The sequence below is a fragment of the Theileria parva genome, chromosome 2, assembly GCF_000165365.1.
Source record: "Theileria parva strain Muguga chromosome 2, complete sequence, whole genome shotgun sequence".
NCBI classification, from domain to species: Eukaryota; Apicomplexa; class Aconoidasida; order Piroplasmida; family Theileriidae; genus Theileria; species Theileria parva.
In genome coordinates, this window is record NC_007345.1 from 16,510 (window position 1) to 38,751 (window position 22,242).

General features: G+C 29.7%; 9 protein-coding genes across 9 annotated transcripts; 1 reads left to right on the forward strand and 8 right to left on the reverse strand.

Annotated features, from left to right (window-relative positions):
• Positions 1-179: 179 nt before the first annotated feature.
• On the reverse strand, positions 180-786 carry TpMuguga_02g00008 (uncharacterized protein; the record flags this gene model as incomplete). The annotated part of the gene is made up of 1 exon (XM_061305292.1): positions 180-786. The coding sequence occupies exon 1, from the start codon at positions 744-746 to the stop codon at positions 180-182; it is 567 nt and encodes a 188-aa protein (XP_061161268.1). The 5' UTR covers positions 747-786.
• Positions 786-1,796, reverse strand: TpMuguga_02g00009 (SVSP family protein; the record flags this gene model as incomplete). Its single annotated transcript, XM_759485.1, has 1 exon — positions 786-1,796. The coding sequence occupies one exon, from the start codon at positions 1,794-1,796 to the stop codon at positions 786-788; it is 1,011 nt and encodes a 336-aa protein (XP_764578.1).
• Positions 1,797-2,038: 242 nt separating this feature from the next.
• TpMuguga_02g00010 (SVSP family protein) lies at positions 2,039-3,442 on the reverse strand (the record flags this gene model as incomplete). The annotated part of the gene is made up of 1 exon (XM_759486.2): positions 2,039-3,442. One exon carries the CDS (start codon positions 3,440-3,442, stop codon positions 2,090-2,092), a length of 1,353 nt encoding a protein of 450 aa, XP_764579.1. The 3' UTR covers positions 2,039-2,089.
• Positions 3,443-3,744: 302 nt separating this feature from the next.
• TpMuguga_02g00011 (uncharacterized protein) lies at positions 3,745-5,217 on the reverse strand (the record flags this gene model as incomplete). The annotated part of the gene is made up of 1 exon (XM_759487.1): positions 3,745-5,217. One exon carries the CDS (start codon positions 5,215-5,217, stop codon positions 3,745-3,747), a length of 1,473 nt encoding a protein of 490 aa, XP_764580.1.
• Positions 5,218-5,488: 271 nt separating this feature from the next.
• Positions 5,489-8,033, reverse strand: TpMuguga_02g00012 (uncharacterized protein; the record flags this gene model as incomplete). Its single annotated transcript, XM_759488.2, has 1 exon — positions 5,489-8,033. One exon carries the CDS (start codon positions 8,031-8,033, stop codon positions 5,658-5,660), a length of 2,376 nt encoding a protein of 791 aa, XP_764581.1. The 3' UTR covers positions 5,489-5,657.
• An 843-nt stretch (positions 8,034-8,876) lies between these two features.
• TpMuguga_02g00013 (uncharacterized protein) lies at positions 8,877-10,406 on the reverse strand. The gene has a single exon (XM_759489.2). It carries the CDS (start codon positions 10,314-10,316, stop codon positions 8,979-8,981), a length of 1,338 nt encoding a protein of 445 aa, XP_764582.1. The 5' UTR covers positions 10,317-10,406; the 3' UTR covers positions 8,877-8,978.
• Positions 10,407-10,574: 168 nt separating this feature from the next.
• On the reverse strand, positions 10,575-11,097 carry TpMuguga_02g02555 (SVSP family protein). The gene has a single exon (XM_061305586.1). The coding sequence runs from the start codon at positions 10,895-10,897 to the stop codon at positions 10,685-10,687; it is 213 nt and encodes a 70-aa protein (XP_061162084.1). The 5' UTR covers positions 10,898-11,097; the 3' UTR covers positions 10,575-10,684.
• Positions 11,098-12,504: 1,407 nt separating this feature from the next.
• Positions 12,505-15,774, reverse strand: TpMuguga_02g02055 (putative integral membrane protein). The gene is made up of 2 exons (XM_759491.2): positions 14,355-15,774; positions 12,505-14,309 (listed from the first exon to the last, which is right to left on the reverse strand). Exons 1-2 carry the CDS (start codon positions 15,674-15,676, stop codon positions 12,674-12,676), a joined length of 2,958 nt encoding a protein of 985 aa, XP_764584.2. The 5' UTR covers positions 15,677-15,774; the 3' UTR covers positions 12,505-12,673.
• Positions 15,775-16,842: 1,068 nt separating this feature from the next.
• abcC6 (ABC transporter family protein) lies at positions 16,843-21,438 on the forward strand (the record flags this gene model as incomplete). The annotated part of the gene is made up of 1 exon (XM_759492.1): positions 16,843-21,438. One exon carries the CDS (start codon positions 16,843-16,845, stop codon positions 21,436-21,438), a length of 4,596 nt encoding a protein of 1,531 aa, XP_764585.1.
• Positions 21,439-22,242: the final 804 nt, after the last annotated feature.

The following is a 22,242-nucleotide window of genomic DNA, read 5'->3' on the forward strand; positions in this document are numbered from 1 at the left end:
TTAAAAATATTTAATTATATAATACAATGTAACATAAGATTATTTTATATTAAAAATATAATAAATTTTAAATTGAAATATTTCATTTCTAGAAAACACACACAATATTATATAAACTAAATTGTGTGTGTTAATATATCTGTTATAGTATACGTATAAAATTGAATTAGTTACGTGAGTTAAGGATATTTTCCAGCTTTTTTATTTCTTGTACTATACATTTGAAAGTATATTCCAGCCCTTCTTCCGAATACAATTTTATATTCCTTGAATTCCAATAGAATATTCCGACTTTGAGTTAAGTAAATTGCTCTCGGATAATCATCTACATTACTTTTTTCCCAAAAAACCTTATTTCTAATCCGAATCTTGGAACACTCCACATCGGCGTTAATTTTCAATTTTAATGACCCATTTCCAGTTATGCAAACACTGTATTCGTTTTTTGTTAACTTAATTTCATTACCATCAGAACCTTTTTTATAAAGTTGTATATGGGTCGGACCTTTTACTCCCTTTATCACCCATCTTTCTTTTTCTCTTGTAATTAATAAGAAATCACCTTTACGGTTAAAGGTAAAACTATCCCTATTTTTGAAATAAGTTAGTGATAAAGGGTAAGGAGTTTTAGATTTATGATTCCAAACCTTTTTACCGTCACACAATATTTGTTCAAGTTTTGAATTCAATTCAAATATCATTTTGTACATATCATCAAACGTTTTTTTATAATCATCTGCTGTCATTTCTACCAGATTACCATCATTATTTTTTTTTCATAAAAATTATTTCTTTACATGTTTTTTTGGCTCAGATATGCTTTCCTCATCATCGGATTTTACTTCGACTGGGATATGTTTAGGTTCTAATTCCTTATATGTATCACTTGGTTCGGATGGCTGATCAGAATTTTGAGATGGTTGTTCTACAGATAGTTTATCAATCCCTTCTGGTCCCTTGGTAGTTTGATAATATTCATCTTCACTATCTGATCCGAGTTCAAGTTTGACAAGTTCAGGTTGCAACTCTTTAACCTTATCGGTTGTTTCACTTTGTTCTGCAATAGGAGGAGTTCCATAATTGTTAACAGGTTGTACGATTTGATAATCATCTGATTGTTGATAAGAATACACAGGAGGACCATATCTAATAGGTTGATAATATGGAGGTCTATATCTAGGATATCTTGGTCCATGATATTCTTGTCTAAATGGCCCTCTAGGACCACGATATTGAGGTCTAAATTGATGATGAGCTGTGTGTTGATAAGGTCTATGCTGTAGAGGTATTTGTTGAATAGGCTGAGGTTGAGGAGTGATTTGAGCTGGTACATATAGTTGATACGGTTGTACCAATACTGGTTGTTGAGTCATTGGATGAGGTGACAATTCATAGTGTTGTACTGGTACAGGTGGTATTATTGTAGGTACATAGTATTGTACTGGTGCTGTCTGTGGCGTAGGTTGAAATTGAGGGACATATGGTTGATTTATTGGTTGAGGGTGATCATAGTAGTTAATTGGTTGTGTTTGATAAGTTTGAGTTGGAAATTGAGGGACATATGGTTGATTTATTGGTTGAGGAAATGGGAAATTTTGAGTAGTTTCAGGGTGCCCATAGTAAACTATTGTTTGTGTTTGATAAGTTTGTGTTTGTTGATTATCAGATACAGGAACTAAATTCCCGGATTGTGGTTGAGGTATTGTTTCAGGTGGTTGAGGATATTTATCACTACATCTCACATATCCAATAATTATTAGTATAAATAAACATTCATATGATATAAATCGATCCATTATAGAATTAGATATTAACATAAACTAATGGGGGATAGTAGAATAAGTAAATTGTTTTGCTTATAATTTATTTAAAAATTAAGATAAATAATCGTAAAATTTGTTTATAAATTAACATATATCACTAAAATAAGGTGTAAAATCACTATTTTGAAAAATTAAATAATTCAATGTTTAAATGTTTTTAAAAATTGTTATGACTATTCTATTGATTAGACATTAAAATTTATCATTAATATATATTTAGGTATATAAGTTTAAATTTAGCAATCTTTATTATCTTAATTATTTTATTAAGGGATATATTTTTTATACTTTCCACTCCGTTTTCTATAAATTTTATTGTAACCATCGAAACATAATTGAAAATCCAATTTCCCAGTAATAATCAAAAGCAAAGGATAACCATCATTTTCAGTTTTTTCCCAAACTACTAAACCTTTAAATTCAACTCTAGTACACCTCGCATATGATTTAAATCTAACTCTAGTTGAAGGATGATCATTAATTTTAGCCTCATAATACTGTTTTGTCAGTAGTAAGTTATTACCCACAGAATCTTTGGTGTAAAGTTTCAGATATTTTATTACCTTTTCTGATTTTACTCTCCAGCCATAATTGCCAGGATCAACTAGATAATATCCTTCTTCTGATATAAGAACAAATCTACTAATTTTTTTATGATGTATTAGTAATCTACAATGTTTGTTTTCAGGTTTATTTTCAAAAATAACCTCACCGTCACAAAGTAATTGTTCAAGATTTGAAAAAAATGTATATCTCACTTTGTTTTCATCACTAATTACCTTCTTGAAATCGTTTGTACTCATCTTTATTATTTCCCCAACCTGATTTTTCTTCATAAAAGTGATTTTTTTACATGTTTGTATTGGCTTAACACGTACACCTTTATCAGGCTCTCCTTCTTTCTCAATTCCTTTACCATCCCCTTCAATTTCATCCTCTGATCCTACTTCTATTTGAACGGTTTCAGGAGCTAACGTTTCACTTGGTTGTGGTTCAGTAGTTTGTGGCTGAAATTGCCCAGGTCCATATGGGTGTGTTATAGGTATAGGATGTTGTGAAATAAGAGGTGGTCGATATTGAATTCCTGGATGGTATTGCTGAGGTACGTAGTACTGTACTTGTTGTATTGGTAAAAATTGTGGTATTGGTTGAGCTTGAAATTGAGGAACGAATGACTGATACGAACCATACTGTTGGGATTGAGGTTGTGACAATACTTGTGGATATGGAGAATATCCAGGATAGTACTGTTGATACGGTGGTCCATAATATGTAGGTTGACTTGGTGGAATATATACCGGTGGTCCATGTGGTTGATAAATTTGTTCTAAAGGTTGTAAAACTGTAGGATAAGGGTATTGAGGTGTAGGATGTTGATATGAGTGATAAGGATATTCCGTATAAGTAACAGGTGGTGGATAGGCTTGAGGGTGAGGCTGTATTGGTACGCTTTGAACATCTACTGGCTGTCCAGTCGTTTGTGTTACTTCAAAATTATCACCTTCATCTTCACTATCACTTTCAGTGGTTCCATGCGTGTTACCTTGATTATCAGAACAATAAACACATTTGATTATTATTAGTATTATTCCGTGTGTGTATATTAGAGATTTATTCATTATATAATTTATTTATACTTGATCCATGGGGGATCTTTAAATATTAATTAAAAAATTTAAATATTATTCACCTGATTAATAATAAATACTTATTTATTGTTAATTATATACAAAGTGTGTAGATTTATATATATATTATATTAATTTTATTTTCATCCTAATACTAGTTAAATATCTTATTAAATGATTATTCAATGAAAACTAATTTGAGTTTAACAAAACAATAAAATTGCCATGATAAAATTTAATAAAATACATTTAAATAAAATGTTCACAAGAACATTAAATAAAATTAACAAATTTTAGTTGGATTTAGGGTATTTATATTTGTGTTTATTTATCCTAGTATATATTAGTCTAACACGTCCACCCCTTCTTCCATATACCTCGATATATTTTTCAAATTTAATTATATAATTTGTTGATTTAGTAACAGATATTGTCGATGGAAATTTATGTTTTTGGGTGTTCTCCCAAATCAATTCATCTCCATTCATTATTTTACTACAATTTACACCATTTTTAAATGAAAATTTAATAGAACAATTAGCAGTAAGGTCCACATAATAATCATCATCCGTTATTTCAACATATTCATTTTCATAATTTTGTGCATATAATTTAACATTTCCGGGAACCTTTCGTCCATATGATGACCATATTCCTTTATCATATTTGACCAAAATAAAAACACCATCCAAACTCAAAACAAAATTATTATTATTTTTGTTATACGTCAACGCTGAAGGATATTTTTTCCCAGGCTTATGCTTGAAGATAGTTTCACCATCACAAAGTATCACTTCAACATTTAGAAAAAACCTGAATCTATTTATATTATGATCAACCCATGCAATTCTGTAATCTTTTTCTACAACCATTTCAACTAACTTGCCCTCATTACTCATTTTCATAAATGTTATTTCTTTACATTTTTTTACTGGTTCGGATGGTCTCTCATCTTCTTCATCTTCTTCACCACCTTCCGCTCCTCCAACTGCTCCTTCTTCAGGTTCCTCATCATCAGATCCAACTTCAACTGGAATATGTTCAGGTTCTAATGGTTCATTTGGTTGAGGGTTTTGATCACTAGGTTGTGAAGGTTGTTCACCAGTTGCTTGAGATTTAGTTGGTCTATTATGTTTATAACTATGTTTTAGTTTCTTTGTTTTAGAAGGTTCACTTGAAATTTTATCTTGAATAGATTCTTGAGTATGTTGGGGATAGTTTTGTCCATAACTGGAATATCCAGGAGAATATCCATAACCTACTTGATGTAGTCCTGGATAATAAGTATAAACATATCTAGGTTGGTCTGGACCATAATGATATTGAAAATATTCAGCACCTTGATATCCTTGATTGTAATAGGCCACTTCATGTTCTTGAACCGGGATATAAACATATTGTTCATGTTGTTGATAGTGTTGATGTTCTTCGAATTGTTGATATGGATAATAATAACCGGGGTTATAGCCAACAGCTCCTTGTTCATAACTTTGCAAGTAATCTTGTTGATAATCAGGATGATAGAAATGATATGTATTAGATTGTACTTCTTCTGAGCATGGAGTATCTCCACTAGGTTCAACAGTTTGGTTATCATCATCTTCTTCAAGTATTTTTTCAATTCCTTTTACGATTAAATTATAATTATCAACCTCATCACTATCATCTTCATTTCCAGTTGGTTGTCCAGTAGGTTTGTCAGCAGAGTATGAGTATCCAAAAATTAAGAATATTATAACATATGTGTAAGATACACACCCTTTCATGGTATGATTAATATATCTTTATTCCATGGGGAAATAAAAATTAAAAACGAATATTACATAAAATAAAAAATTATCATTTAATTGTGCGTTTATCAATTAATTCTAAATTTATTATCATTTATTTCCAAATTACAAAATATTATTGTTAAATATTACATATGATACTATTTCTGTCTCTATTTATGAAAATTTATTAAATATAAAATTATATTATTTTAAAAGTACTTAAAATATATAAAAATCATTAATAAAACAAATTAAAACCCAATACAATAAAACTAATATGTTTTTTAAAATTTAAACTAGTGTGTGTAAATGTCTATGGTACATCAACATCATTATATGATGAAACGAAAAAATACCTCAGTTTTAATTTAAAACTCATTATCATTATTTTATCCTATTATTATTATTAAATTTTAATTAAATTATTTAAAACCTTAATATTTCTCTGAACCTTTCAAACTTTTAACATCTATTAATTTATATTTGCACTCAGTCCTTCTAAATTTAAGCTTATAATCTCCAAAGTCAACTATAATCTTTTTGGTGCCAATAACAGTTATTGATATGGGATGAGAGTCTGCATCACTTTTCTCCCAAATTGGTCTTCCAAATACTTTAATTTTTACACATTTTAATCCTTTTTTAATTTGATGTTTATATGATTTTTCTGGCGTTGACTCTACATCGAAATCATCTAAACCTAGCTGAATTGAGGATTCATATTCTCCAAAAAATTCCAATTCAATTATTGGTATATCTTGTGTATCTTGTATCCACTTATAACCTTCAACTCTATTAGTAGTAAAATACGTATCAAACTCAAGAATCATTTTTTTATTACGAACATTATATTCATAATCTATACAAATTGGATAATTTTCACCTTCTTTCCTCTTCCAAATGGTCATTTCGTTACACTTAACTTTAGTACAGTTAGATCCTTCATAGAGTTTAATCAAATATTTATTTTCTGATGAATCAATGATTTTGTATTTTTCATTCTCAATTGGTTTGATAGCATTCACACCATTTTCAGTGTATAATTTAAGATGCTTCACAAGATTATGCACTGTTAATTTCCATTCATCATCTTTGAGAATATAATTTAAGTAATTATCTTCAAAGTTTATATTCACAATGTTGTTTCTTTTGTCGTAAGTTATTGAACTAGGTTGTCCCTGATTATCTTGTAGTTTCCAAACCGTTCTCTCTTCCACGTTGATCATAGTACATTTTGCCCTTTTTTTAAGTAAAAATTGCACTTTATTTGGTTTGATTAATTCAACGCTACTTTTATTCGCAGTCAATTCAGTATAATCACCACAATAACCATATTCATCATCCGTATATAGTCTAATGTCTTCTAACTCAATTCCTTCGGATTTCCACTCACCATCTATTAGTGTGGAAACAAACAAACTTCTTTCAAATCTTAATGTTACTTTTGATGTTTGCTTATTATATATCATAAATAAAGGAAACGGTTTTCGGCGCTTATGTACCCAAAGGGGGGTTTTTCCAAAAGATATTTTTTTACAATCTGCAACATGGAACTCAAATTCAAACCTGCATCCATCAATTTTAGTTACACTATATTCTGAAGAACTCATTACATCTATTATACCATTTTCTTCATCAGATTCAGCATAAATTCGGATCTCATTTTTATCACCCGCGGTACAATTTTCCCAAATCTCATAATCCAATGATTTATAAAATTTGAGTGAATTTCCATCGTTCAAATGAATTGTAATATTTTGTTTTTGTGACGAAGTTCCCTTCTTTATAACTTCTATACCATAAATCTCCGGATCTCGCGTTGCCCATATTACAACATCATCACTTTTAACTATAGTAAATTTATAATTTTTTCTGGCCCTGTATTTACATTTTTTCCGATCTCCAACAACGTCATAATATTCACTCTCTTTTATATTTTCGATATCTAACTCGAAATCATTCACTATACTAGTTGATATGTCTTTCCAAGGGATAAACATAAAAAGTTTTTCGAATATTATCTTTATACCAGTGTTTAGACAAATTTTGATTGTCGTTTTACCCAAACCACTTCCTTCTACTATTACTTCAGTTCCAAAGACATTCGGGTTATGTGTTGTCCAAATTACCTTACCAGAACATTTAACACAAATGAATTTGTAATGCTCTTTAACTGTGTATTTACAAATTTGTTTCTCTTTAACAACGTCATAATCATCATTCCCTTTTTTATTTTCAATATCTAATATGTATTGTTCATTACCATTCGCTGTTATTTTTTCCCAAGGATGTAACACTTCAACTTTAAAGAACTCCATTTTGCTACCATCATTCATAACAATTTTCATAGTTTTAATATCCTTATTAATTATTTTTATACTTACTTTTTCGCCATATACCTCAGGGTTTTCAGATTTCCAAATAACACTATTTCCAGATTTTATTACTAGAAATTTTGAATCTTCTTTAGTTGTATAAATTTGTTCTTTTTTTTTGAAAAAGTTATAATATTTTGACTTTTTTTTAGTAATGTCTAATATATATTTTTCATCTTCGAGATTTATACTAAGTTCATCAGTTCTTTCTTGCTCAGGTTCTTCACTCTTGCACTCTTTTTCTCCAGTTGTTTCTGTTACATCAAAGTTATCTTCTTCATCTCCAGTTTCGTCACCTGTTGTGGGATCTAAAACGGAACCTGTTTGTGCATCACTTATATCAGCAAAATCTTCTGAATCACTTGGTTTATCTGCACAATTTATGCATTGGATTAGTATAATTATTAATATGGACTCAAGTTTAATGCGTTTCATTATTGTTTAACAATAAACCAATTTTATGGGTGGGGGATCTTGAAAATATTAACAATTTAATATTCAAAAACAACATAATTGTTAGATTATTAATAGAGATATTGAAATTACAAGAGTATATGCACTTTTCTGATTGAAAAATAAGTTTTGAGCACTGATCAAACTATTTATTTTTTCAATTTTAACAAATGTTATATGAATAATAAAAAATAAGTAATCTCAAATTAGTTTAAATTATCAATTTTAAAATATGATTTTTATTTAAATCATACTATTACAAGTTTACTAAACAATGGTTGATTTTAATGATTTTGATTATGGCTGAATATATTGCAAATTAAATTATTCCTTTAACAGTTGTCTTTAGATCAATTTCATTATAAAAATACCCAACTTATCAATATTTATAAATTTATAACCTCATATATAATATATACTGCATTATTCTATGTTATTACTTTATTTAATATTCTTAAATGTTAAGTATTATTAGTATATGATTACTGGCATTATTTATTATTATTATCATTTTTTTGCTTTAAACTTATATACTGGCATTTTTATGAATTAAATATATGTTTATTATACGTTTTTTATTTATAAATACCACTTAATTAAAAATACTATAAAATTTTGAATAAATTATTCCACGTTTGAATATCATTCAATAATTTTATAAATTTATATTTTTTACTACTGTAGGTTGTTTTGAAACTATACTGAAAAGAATATTGACAGATAATATTACGATTTATTACTATTAGATTTTAAAATTAATCCATAATTTAACTTAATTTTGAGTAGAATTATTAAAAAATTTATTTATAAAATAAAAATATAAAATAAAATCTTAAATTACATTAATTGGAGACTTTACTAATTAACTAAACATTTACTATATATTATTAAAATGGCGCTGATATACTATTTTCAAAGTTCCTATGATTACATTAGCTCCCTATATGAAGGTACTATCGGCCCAGTTTTAACTTCTGGAACTATGTGATAATCTGTAAACCATCTTACTTCTGGTGATCTTTTGTATATATAACCTCTTGTTCCAAACATAATTTCGATTCGCTGTCCTTGCAAACACCTGATTTCTGTGGCATAAGGTAAACCAGGTTCCTGCCTCCAAACAAGCTCATTGTTATATCTTACTTCTACACATTTTATGCCTGTGCTAAATATATATTCGATATTGTTAAATCTACATAATCCAAGTCTATATTGCTCATCATTGAGTTGAAAAAGGTTACCAGATTCATCTTTTCCAAATAGTGTTATAGGAGGAATGGGATACTTGACTTGTCTATAAACACCAGATTGAACTTTGAAACATTCTACTAAACAGGTTTCGTATGTTAATATGAAGATATTAGATGCGCTTAGATATCTGAATTTTCTTAGTTTTTCATCTCCAACTTTATATTTCCACGAGCTTAACCCAGCTATTTGTATCTCAATACAATTAACGTCATCATCAATTTCATGTAGATATTGTCCGTATGAATATTTCTTAACTTTAACTTTGCTAGGGTCTACTTCTTTGGAATTGGTTGGATCTGAAGGATCTTCAACTAAGATTTTGATTTTCGATTTATTATATTTTTCATCACGTCCTACATTAATACCATTTTCATCAACAATTTCTTCATTGATAAATGGAAACTCATCTTCCACTGTCAATTTACCGAAAACATTAAGTTCAATTCTTTCCCATGGTTTATTTTTACCAGATTTTTTAAATACAAACGCTTCTCTATTAAAGGTAAATACAGTAACTACCTTTTTAGGGGAGCCAACTCCATGAACTAACACTGTTGAGGCAAGTTGTGAATTAAACGTTGTGCTCCAAATTTCAATATTGTTTTGTTTTACTTTGTTAAATCCATATCCATCCTTTGCTTTGTAAATACCCAGATTTTTGTTTTCAAGAAAATAGTCAAACTGATGTTCACCCATTTTAGTTTTAATATTTAATTCCGATGGATAAATTAATTTTGGATCATATTCCATCTTTGTAGTTTGTTCGCTAGGATCTGAAGATCTGACTGGTTTAGCCATAGTATCTGAATTATCTTGTTGGTCTGATCTAACGGAGTAAGCGGGTTCAGATCCGATTATATTTTTTTGAGTTACCTCAAAATTATCTTCACTATCACTAGAATGCTCTGTTTCATTATCACCAAGTTTATTAGCAGCGTTTACAAACGGGCAATGCTTTAAATACCCAATTAGCATCAACGATATTTTGTAAATAATAGACATATTCATTTTCATAAAAATACTTTGTTAATAAAGATCTATAATCTCCATGGGGAATTATTATTAGATTTAAGCTATTTAGTTGATTATATTCCACTATTAGCATCTATTTAATGCTTTTCCAGATCAACTTATTTCCTGAACATTTATTACTTTAATACATTTTATTAAGTTTTAAATCAATTAAATATATCAATTAAATGTTCAATTTACCATTTTATTTATCATAAGTTAAGGTTATTTTATTTTTTATTAGCCATAACAGTTATCGGTTGAGTATTAAAATTTTATAAATTCTTTTCTTCGTAGCTTAGTGTCTATTTTAATTTATACCTCATGTTTATTACCAAAATCAATTACACTTTATTATTAATTAAAAAAGTTTATTCTTTTGGATTAAAGCAGCTAAACCCTTTTAGAATTTCACCTCCACCTTCATGAACCCAAATGTTTATATTTTTGTATTTGACCATTGTACATTTTACATTATTTTTTAAATTGAATTTAACATTTCCATGACCAGTCAAGCCAACTGTATAATGATTTCTATTGATTAAAAAATTTCCACTGGCTTCATTTTCTGTATAGATTTTCATTTTTTTGTTAATTAAGTAAATGTTTTTAGTTCAATTTTTTGAATCATTTGTTATTGTGAATCTTTTTCTTTAAAAGATAGTAAAAATTTTAAAAAATTTCTCTTGTAACTAATTCTTAGAGGTCATTCTTTTTCTGGTTCATGAACCCAGATTGTTTGTACTTTAAATTCCACATTATTAAGAAGTTTATCCGAGCATCTCACACATAAAACTAATATGATTATTAATATTTATTAATAACACACACATAGATTTTTAGTATTATCCATTGAAATTAAGCTAATGGGGGATCTAAAAATATACAACTTTATTACTTAAATAATTATTATATAGTAGACTATATTTACTAGATTAATCATAATCTAAATATATTTTTATCAAAAATATAACCATTTTTTGCAACACATTCACTAAATTTGGCCTAGATAAACTACCAATTATACATTAAATAATAAATAATACACAAATATACAACACTGATAAACAACTATTAATTCTATAACAAATTTGTTTATGTTAATTATTTTCACTGGTGAATAAAATTTATATAAAATTGGATACTGGGGAAACCATATAAGAAAATTTTATTATGTAATTAGTTCTTTTTCAAGTGTGTAAGTCGTTTCATATATTTTGATGAAATTTATACTGATTAATGTTATTTATTTCTTTTGGAAGTTTTGTTCAGAGAATACAAATGGTTTGGCACGGCATGGCTATTTAATATTAAAATTAAAAAATTTACGATATCCAAATAAAATTGATTAATATCTTACTTTAACTAGATGTCACCTTTTAATTTATAAAAGAAGATATTCAAAGCTATACCTTTTAGTATTTGATATGATTAGCATGTAAGAGTTATGGATAATAAGATTATCCTATCTTTTAAAATGAAAAAAATTTTATTATTGAAATATTAAGATTTAAATTAAAATTCAGTTTATTTATGTGAAAAATTAAAACCAATCGCGTCATTAAGAATAGTAGCAATACTGGTACAGGAAATAAAATGTGTTTTCCCAGGAAAAATATAATACCACTTGATCTTTGATTTTCAGGGTTATCTCATCTCAACTTATTCGTTTCTCCTCATCTACTTCACTTTTATATTGACTTTTCTTTTTAACACTTTGCACATCTGGCTTATTATTCTTTAACATTTGATTATCAGGTTCTGGTGTAATGTCTTAAGTTAAATGGTTTAAATTTGATTTTGAGATTAATTTAGTCTCAAATAAGTTATATTAAGTTGAGTTAGTACTAGAGTTAGTACTATAAGCATATTACCATTAGTTATACCATGGTACACAGTATAATGAGTCGTTTTGTATCAGATTGGTATTGGTGAAACAGAAATATAAATGTTACATCATTGTATAGTATCACATGATAGGAATAAATCAAAATATAAATGATCAGTACAGAGTATGTGTGTTGGTAAAATGTGTAAATGGATAGAACTGTAGATAAGTCAGTTTAGAACGTTAGATTGAAAATTTAAAGATCAAATATACAAATTGATACATAGTCATACCAGATAGATTAGGGAAGTATTAGTTAAATCATGCTTGAGTGATAAGAATCTTAATATTGGGATGAGTATTCGACATCCACAAAATCTTCGTTATCTTGAAGATTCTTCTGATGTGTAACTAAAATTAATTATAATTGAGACTCTAATAAACGTGAATATACTATAAACTAATATTTTATAACAACTCATTTATAATCCACTACAAGGTATGATTCAATTCAAATTATTTTAAACATTTATTAATCGAAGTCAAAATTGTTGATATTCTTTGCCAGTTTGAAGTACTTTTTTAAGTCTCTACTGATTTTTGGATCATCATTAGTCGAATCATCAATTACCGCCGGTTCCTTTTTACGTTTCCAATCATGATAATTATAACCATCGTTATCATGCCTATATGCATGAAAAACATATAAAGCATTCGTGTATCCGTATATATGAGTATGATTATCTTTATGAATATATTCCACAGCAAGGAATACGCACCTATCCTTGAAATAAACCTTGAAAACATCAGCATAACTCCATTTAATGTGATTGATTGCATATAATGGTAGTGTGTGTACCTTGGCTTCATCTTTTCCACTTCTTTTCATATTCATAAATTTAAGATATTCTGAGATTCCATGTTCTGTGTAATCGCTATGAAGGTAATAATGAACATCAAACTCTTTTTTAATAATTTCATCATTCTTTAAAAGGGCCAAGTTTTTCTTTATGGTGGTAATATTATACCTTTCGTTTAATTTGGTTGTTATATTAACATTTATGTTAGGAAGTAGATCAATAATGTTCTCAAATATATTAACTTTGAAGTCGAGCTTATTAATTTCATTCATCTTAGTAAAGTAAGGTTCCAGTGGTTCACTAACCTTTTTATAAGGACACATTACAGGTTGAAGTATTATAAACTTCCACTCATTACTAGGGGGGTTCTTTTGAAATCTAAAGACATAGAGCGTGTTGGTATATAAATAAAGGGTCAATTCATCATTTTCTTTAATGAACTCTATTAACTTTATAAGGTGATACATGCTTTCATTTAAATTTACCAGTGTTTGATCATTATATTTGACTACACTATGAGAACAAGACTGTTTAGCACCAGAAGAGCCATCAAATTTGTCTACATTAAATTCTTCTTTTGATTGGTTATTTTTAGATTTATCTTTCTTGATTGTTACTATTGTTTCCTTTAAGTAATTTCTTGTCAATATTGTTACTTCATCATGTTTCATTAAATTTATTGCATCACCATTTACTATAATTTTTTTAGATTTTTCAGTGGCTTTTTTTGGATTGAGTTTTTTAACTTCCTCAAAATATCTTTTCAAATTTTCGTCTGTTTGATCTGAATCTGCTAGTTTTACAGGTTCTTTGGATACTAGTTCCCATCTATAATCATACTTATAATAATTATTTCTGAAATGGTAAACATATAAACTGTTGGTATACAGGTAAACATCCATATTATCAGTTGTTTTGTGATAAAAATAAACAGCTTTATGAACTAATACATCATTCTTTTCGAATTCAATAATAGGTCTTCCATCATAATATATGGCAATCAAGGCACAGTTGGGCCTTGTCTCTACATGTAAAACGGTATTAAGATTGCCATCACTTATTGCTGCTATTTGTTCGATGGGATCCATATAACTATATATATCAAACTGAAATCTTTTTAATCTTTTCGATTCTAATTCTCTCTTGTCATATTTAAACGTTTGCATTTGATAGGTTTTATTACCTTGAACTTTTATGTTTACTTTATCAGGTAACAAGTTAACAACCTCAATAAAGGTTAATTTAGGCTCCTTCTTCCATTGATTATTCTTTAGTTTCTCCTCACGAAGTTCTTCATCAGGATCAAGTCTAAATAATTATGTACACAAGATAATTATGGTATATATGACTTACTCATCCAGGAGTCTGTTTATTTTTTCATTAAATTTAGTATTGATGTCTGGGAGATTCTCATCAGTATTAAAGTATTTCCATTTGTCACCTTCACGTTTGTAATACAACAATGAATTATTGTCAACAATAGTAATTAAACATGGTTTATTATTTCGATATCTATACACTCTTATAGAATCTATGTTTTTTGGCAAATTTTGTAGTTGAAAAATTGAGTCTCCACAATATAAATTATCTACGAAGAATTCTTCAATGTTCTCACCAGAATGTTCGTAACATTTGTATTTACTGTTATCGCTTCTGGTTTCTTGTTTTAATTTTACATTATTCTTAACTTTGTCTACACCATTGGGCCCAATGCAATAATTGTCAATACTATATAAGTCATCTTCTCTATCTGAAGTCCTCATAATATCAACTATATACTTAAATCCATTCATACAAGCATAATAGTTGAGTCTGTCAAGTAGCTTTTCTCTATAATATGGTTCATTTATGGTTGGCATAAGTACTTTATGCCACTTTTTTCCAGGAGTATGACCATAATAGTGCCTTTTATTATAGGTATAAACTAATTCCATAACTAGTGGGAAGTTATTATAACTATACAGGCATACTCCATAAACCTGTTCCTTGTTAGGTATATTTAAGGGGAAATTGTTTTTTTTATCTTCATAATTTCCCGGGACAGCGTCCTCTATTACATGAGTTGTAAGATTTCCAAAGCCTAAACGATTTTCAGTTCCGTATATAAGATCATTTAATCTGTATGAACCAATGTCATAATATCTGAATACAAATCTTTCGAGACCATTCCCTGATAAATGAAGTTGGTTAACAGAAACATTCAATGAATTACTGACGTAGTTTTGAGTTTGTTGTATGTCAACATCAACAAGCTTATCAGAGTCAGGATGCGACTTATGGTTTATGTTGGAAATAGTTTCCCTCGAGAATATTGCCTCAACCGTTAATATCAAATTGTTTTCATTTAATAGTATAACTGATGACTTTTCCAGATTTAAATATATTACAGTTGGATTATCCAACACCCAAAGAACTGAGGCAGATATCAAAAGTTGATCGCTAGTTAACAAAGCATCAAAATATATTACATCATCATCATAGTATAATTCCTTCAACAAAAAAGGTTCATAAGGTTTATGCTTGTAAAAATTACCAGAATCATCCCTGTAAACATTGATCTCATTTCCTCCTCTGCGATATTTGCTTATTTGACCAATATCTAATTCAAAACAATTAGAATACAAACTGAATAAGCAAATCCCAAAATATAACAAAAATGTGTAAGTATTTTTCATCGAAATTAGCAAATCACATACACACTTATAAAACTAACCATTTGTTACGGCAGTGATATTTAAAATACCAAACTCGCATTTTTATTCATATATAAATTATAATATACATATTTACATACATAATTGATTTTCTTTCTCTATATCATATACCAACGACAAGGTGAATTCTGAGACCCTACAATGAATTACATTATCCAGACAAAGTTAGTAAATAATGTATAAAAATTTAAGTCTATTATTTTTTATTTCTTTTATACCCTCTATTAACATTTAGAGTTAAATTATATGTTTTAAAGCCAAGCTTTTGGTTCAAGTAATATACATTTAAATTCTGTTAACCAAAACAAATTTAACCAAATTTTGTTATAAAAAATTTAGTTTCTATTAACCAATCAATGATTATTATATGAATTGGATATATATTTTGTATGAACATTTCCAATCCGATCGAGCAATACATTAACACAATGATTATGGTATGATAGACTAATTATCGATGAATATGTAACTATATTGAGGGGTTTAAGGCTTAATTAGTAACAATTAAGTGTTAATTGTTATAAAGCAGGTAATTGTAATTTATTTATGAAGTTGTTAGAGTTAGATGATTCATATAAACTCTGGATATTAATGTAGTATCATGCCGAACCCAAAAAACCATTACATATTTTATACCGACTTTAATTGTATAACATATGGTTATAGAGCATCATTTATGATTTTGATTTTCATAAATAATTTTTATTTACTTTAAATCCATGATAGAATATTTTACAATTATTGGGGGTCTTTTTAATGGTGTCGATTTGATTCTCCTGATGGATTCTTTTATTTAATAGTTAATTATTATCTCTGCTGAGACAATTTGTCTTATTATATATACTAAAAATTCGTGTTCTTTATAATTTTGCTATGTTTACTGTCACATTATTTTAATAGAGATCACACTAGTACTATTTATTGGACCCTAAAATTTTAAACTAAAATTTTGACAAAATTCCCGATTATTATTTTAATACACTCAAAATAAATGAGTTTTATTATATCAGGACATCTTAAACGTTAACAACTAATTATGGGTAATGATTGATCTTCAACATCGCATTTAATCCCACTTTATTTGATATGTAAATATCTAAATTGTGACGCTTCACATATCCATTTGAATGAGAAAAACTAGAGATATTTCAGAATTATTTAATGAAAAGTTCCAAGATGCAGTTGAAAAACCTGGTTCCGAACATCATTACTGGGAAAGTAAATCCTACTCCAAATCCTATTTCAAAAACAAGTCCCGTTTTTTAAAGTTTAGGTATTATGACTCTGTCACTGTTTTGAAATTCCTTTTCTTCCATTGGGTCGGTAAATGGGCTTTTCTTCTTTCTAAACAATATGTAGAACCATACAAATTACACCCCTTGCCCGTTGACGATCAAATCCTATATTGGTACCCAATTTTCTCAAAGAATGTTAGTGATGGTATACTTAAATTAGAGTCATATGAAACAAGACAATATGGACATCCAACTGTCAAGCCTACCAGATCTGTTCTATTAAGAGCCCTATTCCTAACGTTTTGGAAGAGAACAACATTTGGTCTCCTAGGTATTATAGTTACTAATGTCCTTAGTATGAGCATTGCACTACTGGTCAAGCATTTACTTGAAAATTTGAACACCAAGTCGTTTGCTCTTCTGAAAATATTTCTGTTCCTATTTGCTATAATAGGCCTACAGATTGTTGATGGGCTTTTAATAGAGAACTTCACCTTTTATCTGAATCGATTAAGACTTGTCTGGGAACATTCAGTTTCTGTATGCGTATTCCAAAATGGCATTTCACACAGACGTTTCTTCAATAATAACGTAAACGGGTCTAATATGCTAAATGTCTGTAACACTGTCTTACACAGCTGTTCTCCTGATTCAGAATGTTCCAGAAACCCATTATATTGTCCCGCCAGGCGTTTTCAGAACAAAGAAATTACTCCTATCATATTTACGTTTGAATATAATGACTGCTTTTACGTTTCAATGTTTTTGGAATCCGCAGTACCAATTATCAACTTTTTGTCAAACTTTATCTATGGTGTTGTGTTGATTTCCATGGAGATTAAGATTAACTTGTGGGTCCTATACGTGCTTGGCGTTGTCTTCTGCTTCTTAATGGTCGTTGTCGAAATCATAAACACCTATTTACTCCACTTTGTTTGCCTTGTCAAGGATTATAGGATAGGAGAATGTGTTGAAATTATATCTGAGTTACCACTCATCAACAAATTACTCTACGATGACATTGCTATTAACATCATTACTGAGACTAGGAATTCTGAGTTATTGTTGATTTTGGTTAGGTTCTTCTTGACGCTGATCAATAAGTCGTTGTTTGTTATTTGCAACAATGTGACATTCTTTGTCTTGATGAATTATTTTGTAAAATCAGTTAGAGACGCGGAGGTTATTAAGGACGTTGAGGTTGGAGGATTCTTATCATCATTTTACGTATTTTTCAGGATTATCAACTCAATGTTCATGCTTCCTTATGCACTTGGAAGACTAGCAACTGCTTACATATCATACAACAGAGTTAAAAAATATCTGAACGAATGTTCACCTAACTTTTACGTAAGTGACAACCGATTTCCTGGATCAACACAGATGTCATCTGACCTGCCTGATGTAACCAATGAGATTGCGAAGGATGTTGTAGTATTATATAAGGATGCCTCATTTGCATGGGTCCACAGTAAGAAGGATTTTGTTAATGACAACAATGAAGTCCATTTGAAAAATATTAACTTCCAACTTAAGAGGAAAGAAATTGTCATAATGACAGGTAATCAGGGTTGTGGAAAATCTAACTTCATCAAGTCAGCTCTAGGTGAGATGACTTTGGTTGGAGGTTCAATGGCAGTAGTTCCTCTACACACATCAATGCCAATATTTTATTCATCTGAGAATATATGGCTACAACAGGGCACTATTAGATCAAACATCACCTTTGGACACAGATTTGATGAGGACATTTATGAATCAGTTATCAAAGCACTTGAACTTGAAACTGATATATTATCATGGGAGAAAGGTGACTTTAGAGTTGTCTCAGATAATGCTCACTCACTAAGTTGTGGTCAGAGAGTTAGAATGGAAATGGCTCGCGCTATCTATGCCTATCTCATATTTAGTAAAGTGAACAAGGATTACAATAGAAACCAGTGTTCATTCCTGATGTGTCTAGATTCACAGTTTCATGGATTAGACCCTTACGTATCAAGAACTGTATTCTTCAACCTGTTCAATGCTAAGAATGGTCTACTAGTTAAGGATGATTTGGCTGTTATAGTTTCTTCATCACTAACCTTGCTGGATAAATGTGTCAGAGCTTCAGACTTGGTTAAGTTTCCCAGAATTCCCGTATACGAGATTGATAACAAATCTGTTCATTTCAACTGTTATTTGTCAGACATTTTTAAAGACAAGAAGACACAAAATGCCTTTGAGTATATCACACCTCCTTCAGGTCCATATAAGTTGAATTTCTTCACCAATGATATGATGAAACTATGTTATTCAAGCTCAAACAATAGTTTATCCAGGAATTACCTCACCAAATCAAAGTACAGACGTTCATTATCATCTATAATCCAGGAATGTTATCCCGATGATAAATTTAACCCATATCTACTGTATTTCAAGGCAGCTGGACTTGCATTTGTTCTGTTCACGATCTTTTCCCTAGCATCAAGTATTATGGATAATTCCAAGTTCGTCCTTGCAACCAACCTCACAGATTATATGTTCAAAAAAATAGGGGATTATGACGATGGCGTCACTGTTGACATGTCCGATGTTGTATCACACAGCGATTCTGCCCTCAACGTAATGCTGATTATTGTGTCAGTTATTATGGGCTGTTCCCTAGTATCGATATTATTTTTCACGGTTTCCACTCTAATGGCCTCAAAAAGAATTCATGAATATTGTCTCACGTCAGTCTTCAAGAACAGCTCATCAGTGATTAAGATCAAAAAACAGATAAACCAAATCATAACATATTTTTCCTCAGATATGATCTTCATCGACCAATATATTGGTGATATGATCTTTACCACTTTCTTGGCATTCATTCAAACAGCCATTTCCATTGGAACTCTATTTTACACAATTCCCCTTTCTGTTCCATTTATTGCCGTATCACTGGTCATTGCCTTTGAATTCGTAGTGTTGAAGATTGTCAAGTCATTTAAGACCATTCAACTGGGATCACTAGAAACTATGTCACATGTTAACAAGACATGCGAAGATGCCATATTAGGAGCAGCAATTCACAGAAGCTTTAAAAAGGAATGGGAGTTGGTTAATGATCTTATCGAAAGAACAGATTATAAAATGAGGTGTTGGTTCATGGCAACTTCCCTGGGAAGTTGGACTTCAGTTCTCTTCAATTGGTTATTTTCACTTACAACCGCTCTATTCCTCACAGGCCTGATCATATTTGACAAGTTTACTGACTTTAAGATGAATGTTGGTTATTTTGGATTAGGTTTATCACTTGGAAGCAGTGTTATTAAATCTTTCAACAATTGTTCGTTTTGTTTTGCCAGGCTGCAGGTTTTTATATGTTCACTTCGAAGGTTCCAGTGCTTTATTCCTCCAGGTACCAAGTGTGTTTTTGACAAATTCCGCAATGTTCATGAAGAGGATCTAGTTATCAGTTCATCAAAACCTGAGGACCAAGTTAACACAGCTAACCTGCTTAGGAGAAGGGCAATTGAATTCAAAGACACCAATCCCAACTTCTTAAAGAGGATGTTATTCAGGCCTAAGTTCAACTTCATGTACGTTTCGAATTATCTCCCATCTGAACACACCGGGGTAGTATTGAAGGATGTCTGTGTTTACACCAATTCACTGATGAATAAGGAAGGCCTCATCCTTAACAACATTAACGCAACACCCAGCAAGTCTGATATCATTGGAATCATTGGCAGAACAGGTGCTGGTAAGACAACTCTTCTATCTGTGCTAGAAAACAATGTTAGAAATAGAACAGGTCAAGTCCTGCTTGATGGTAGAGATTTACAAGAAATCCCCAAAAGTGTCGTGAGACATATTGTTGGCGTTCTTCCTCAGTTACCATTTGTTTTTAAGGGTTGGACCATTAGAAGGTTCTTGGATCCAAGGAGACTATTTACTGATGATGACATTAATGAAGCTCTTGAAAATTGTGGTCTTCTTGATTTTGTAAATTGCCTTCCAGGCGGTAGAAAACTTGATACTGTAGTTGTACCCAAACCACTTAATACCGGCAAAAAAATTCTTGACCAAGATCCAAAAGAATCTTTTAACAGGGGTAAGGAATCTTACCGCGAAGACAGCTCAATGACCATCGATGCTCCTAAATCAACAGGTACAATGTTATCTGTAAGTCAGCTCAGAACACTTTGGTTTGCCAAGTTGGTATTGTGCAGACATCAGTACAGAATGTTAATCATTGATGAACCACCATCTGATAACATTTCTGACGATGAGTTGGAGGCTCAAGATATGGGCGTACCAATTTACGAACTACTGGACAAATACTTCAAGCACTGTACATGTTTCGTTACCGCGCATTATGCAAAGGTGCTCAAATCTTGTACATCCGTATGGGTAATGCATAACGGCAGACTTATAAGGACTTGCAGTGTTTCAGACGTATCCAAAAACGATTCTATTTCGAACATCATCGAAGAGATGGTTACCAAGTATTCAAACAACTAATTTTAATGTAGTAATATTTAACAATGCAAAATTGCATTAAAACTATTAATTTTCAGTCTATGCATACATACACATATAACTTCTTTAATTTTTACAACATTATCAAATTTAGAAGGCAATTGATAGTTTTAAAATTGAGTTATGAATCTGGAGTGATCTGGATGAGTTACATGACTAAATTTAGAAATGTGTAATGTTTGATCGATGGAAAGAGGTTAATTATTAGAATCAAAAGTGCTGGATCACAAATAGATTACTAGATATTTGAAAATTATTTTCGTATATATGTTAAATAGTCAAACATTAAAAAAGTGTTTGAATGTATGATGATAGATGGGGAATAAACTACCATATATTATGTTTGATCTTTTTTGAGTTACATTTATGTAATTTCTTTTATACTATTGTTAGAATTAGATGATTCATATAAACTCTGGATATTAATGTAGTAACATGCCGAACCCAAAAAACCATTACATATTTTATACTGACTTTAATTGTATAACATATGGTTATAGAGCATCGTTTATGATTTTGATTGTTAATATATACCCCCTTTTATTATTTTTTTGATTTATTCTTCCACTCTATAATTATTGGGACTTCAAGAGTTATCGACTTCAGTTTATTTTGTATTTTTAATTATTTTTAAATATTTACCTGTACAATCTAATTTTCATATTAATTAACATGCTTTAATTTGTATAATACAGTAGAATACACTATCTCATGACTTCTTAGCGATATAAAACACTATTTTCACTCTAAGAACCTTCAGGAATAGTATACAATTTCTAACAACAT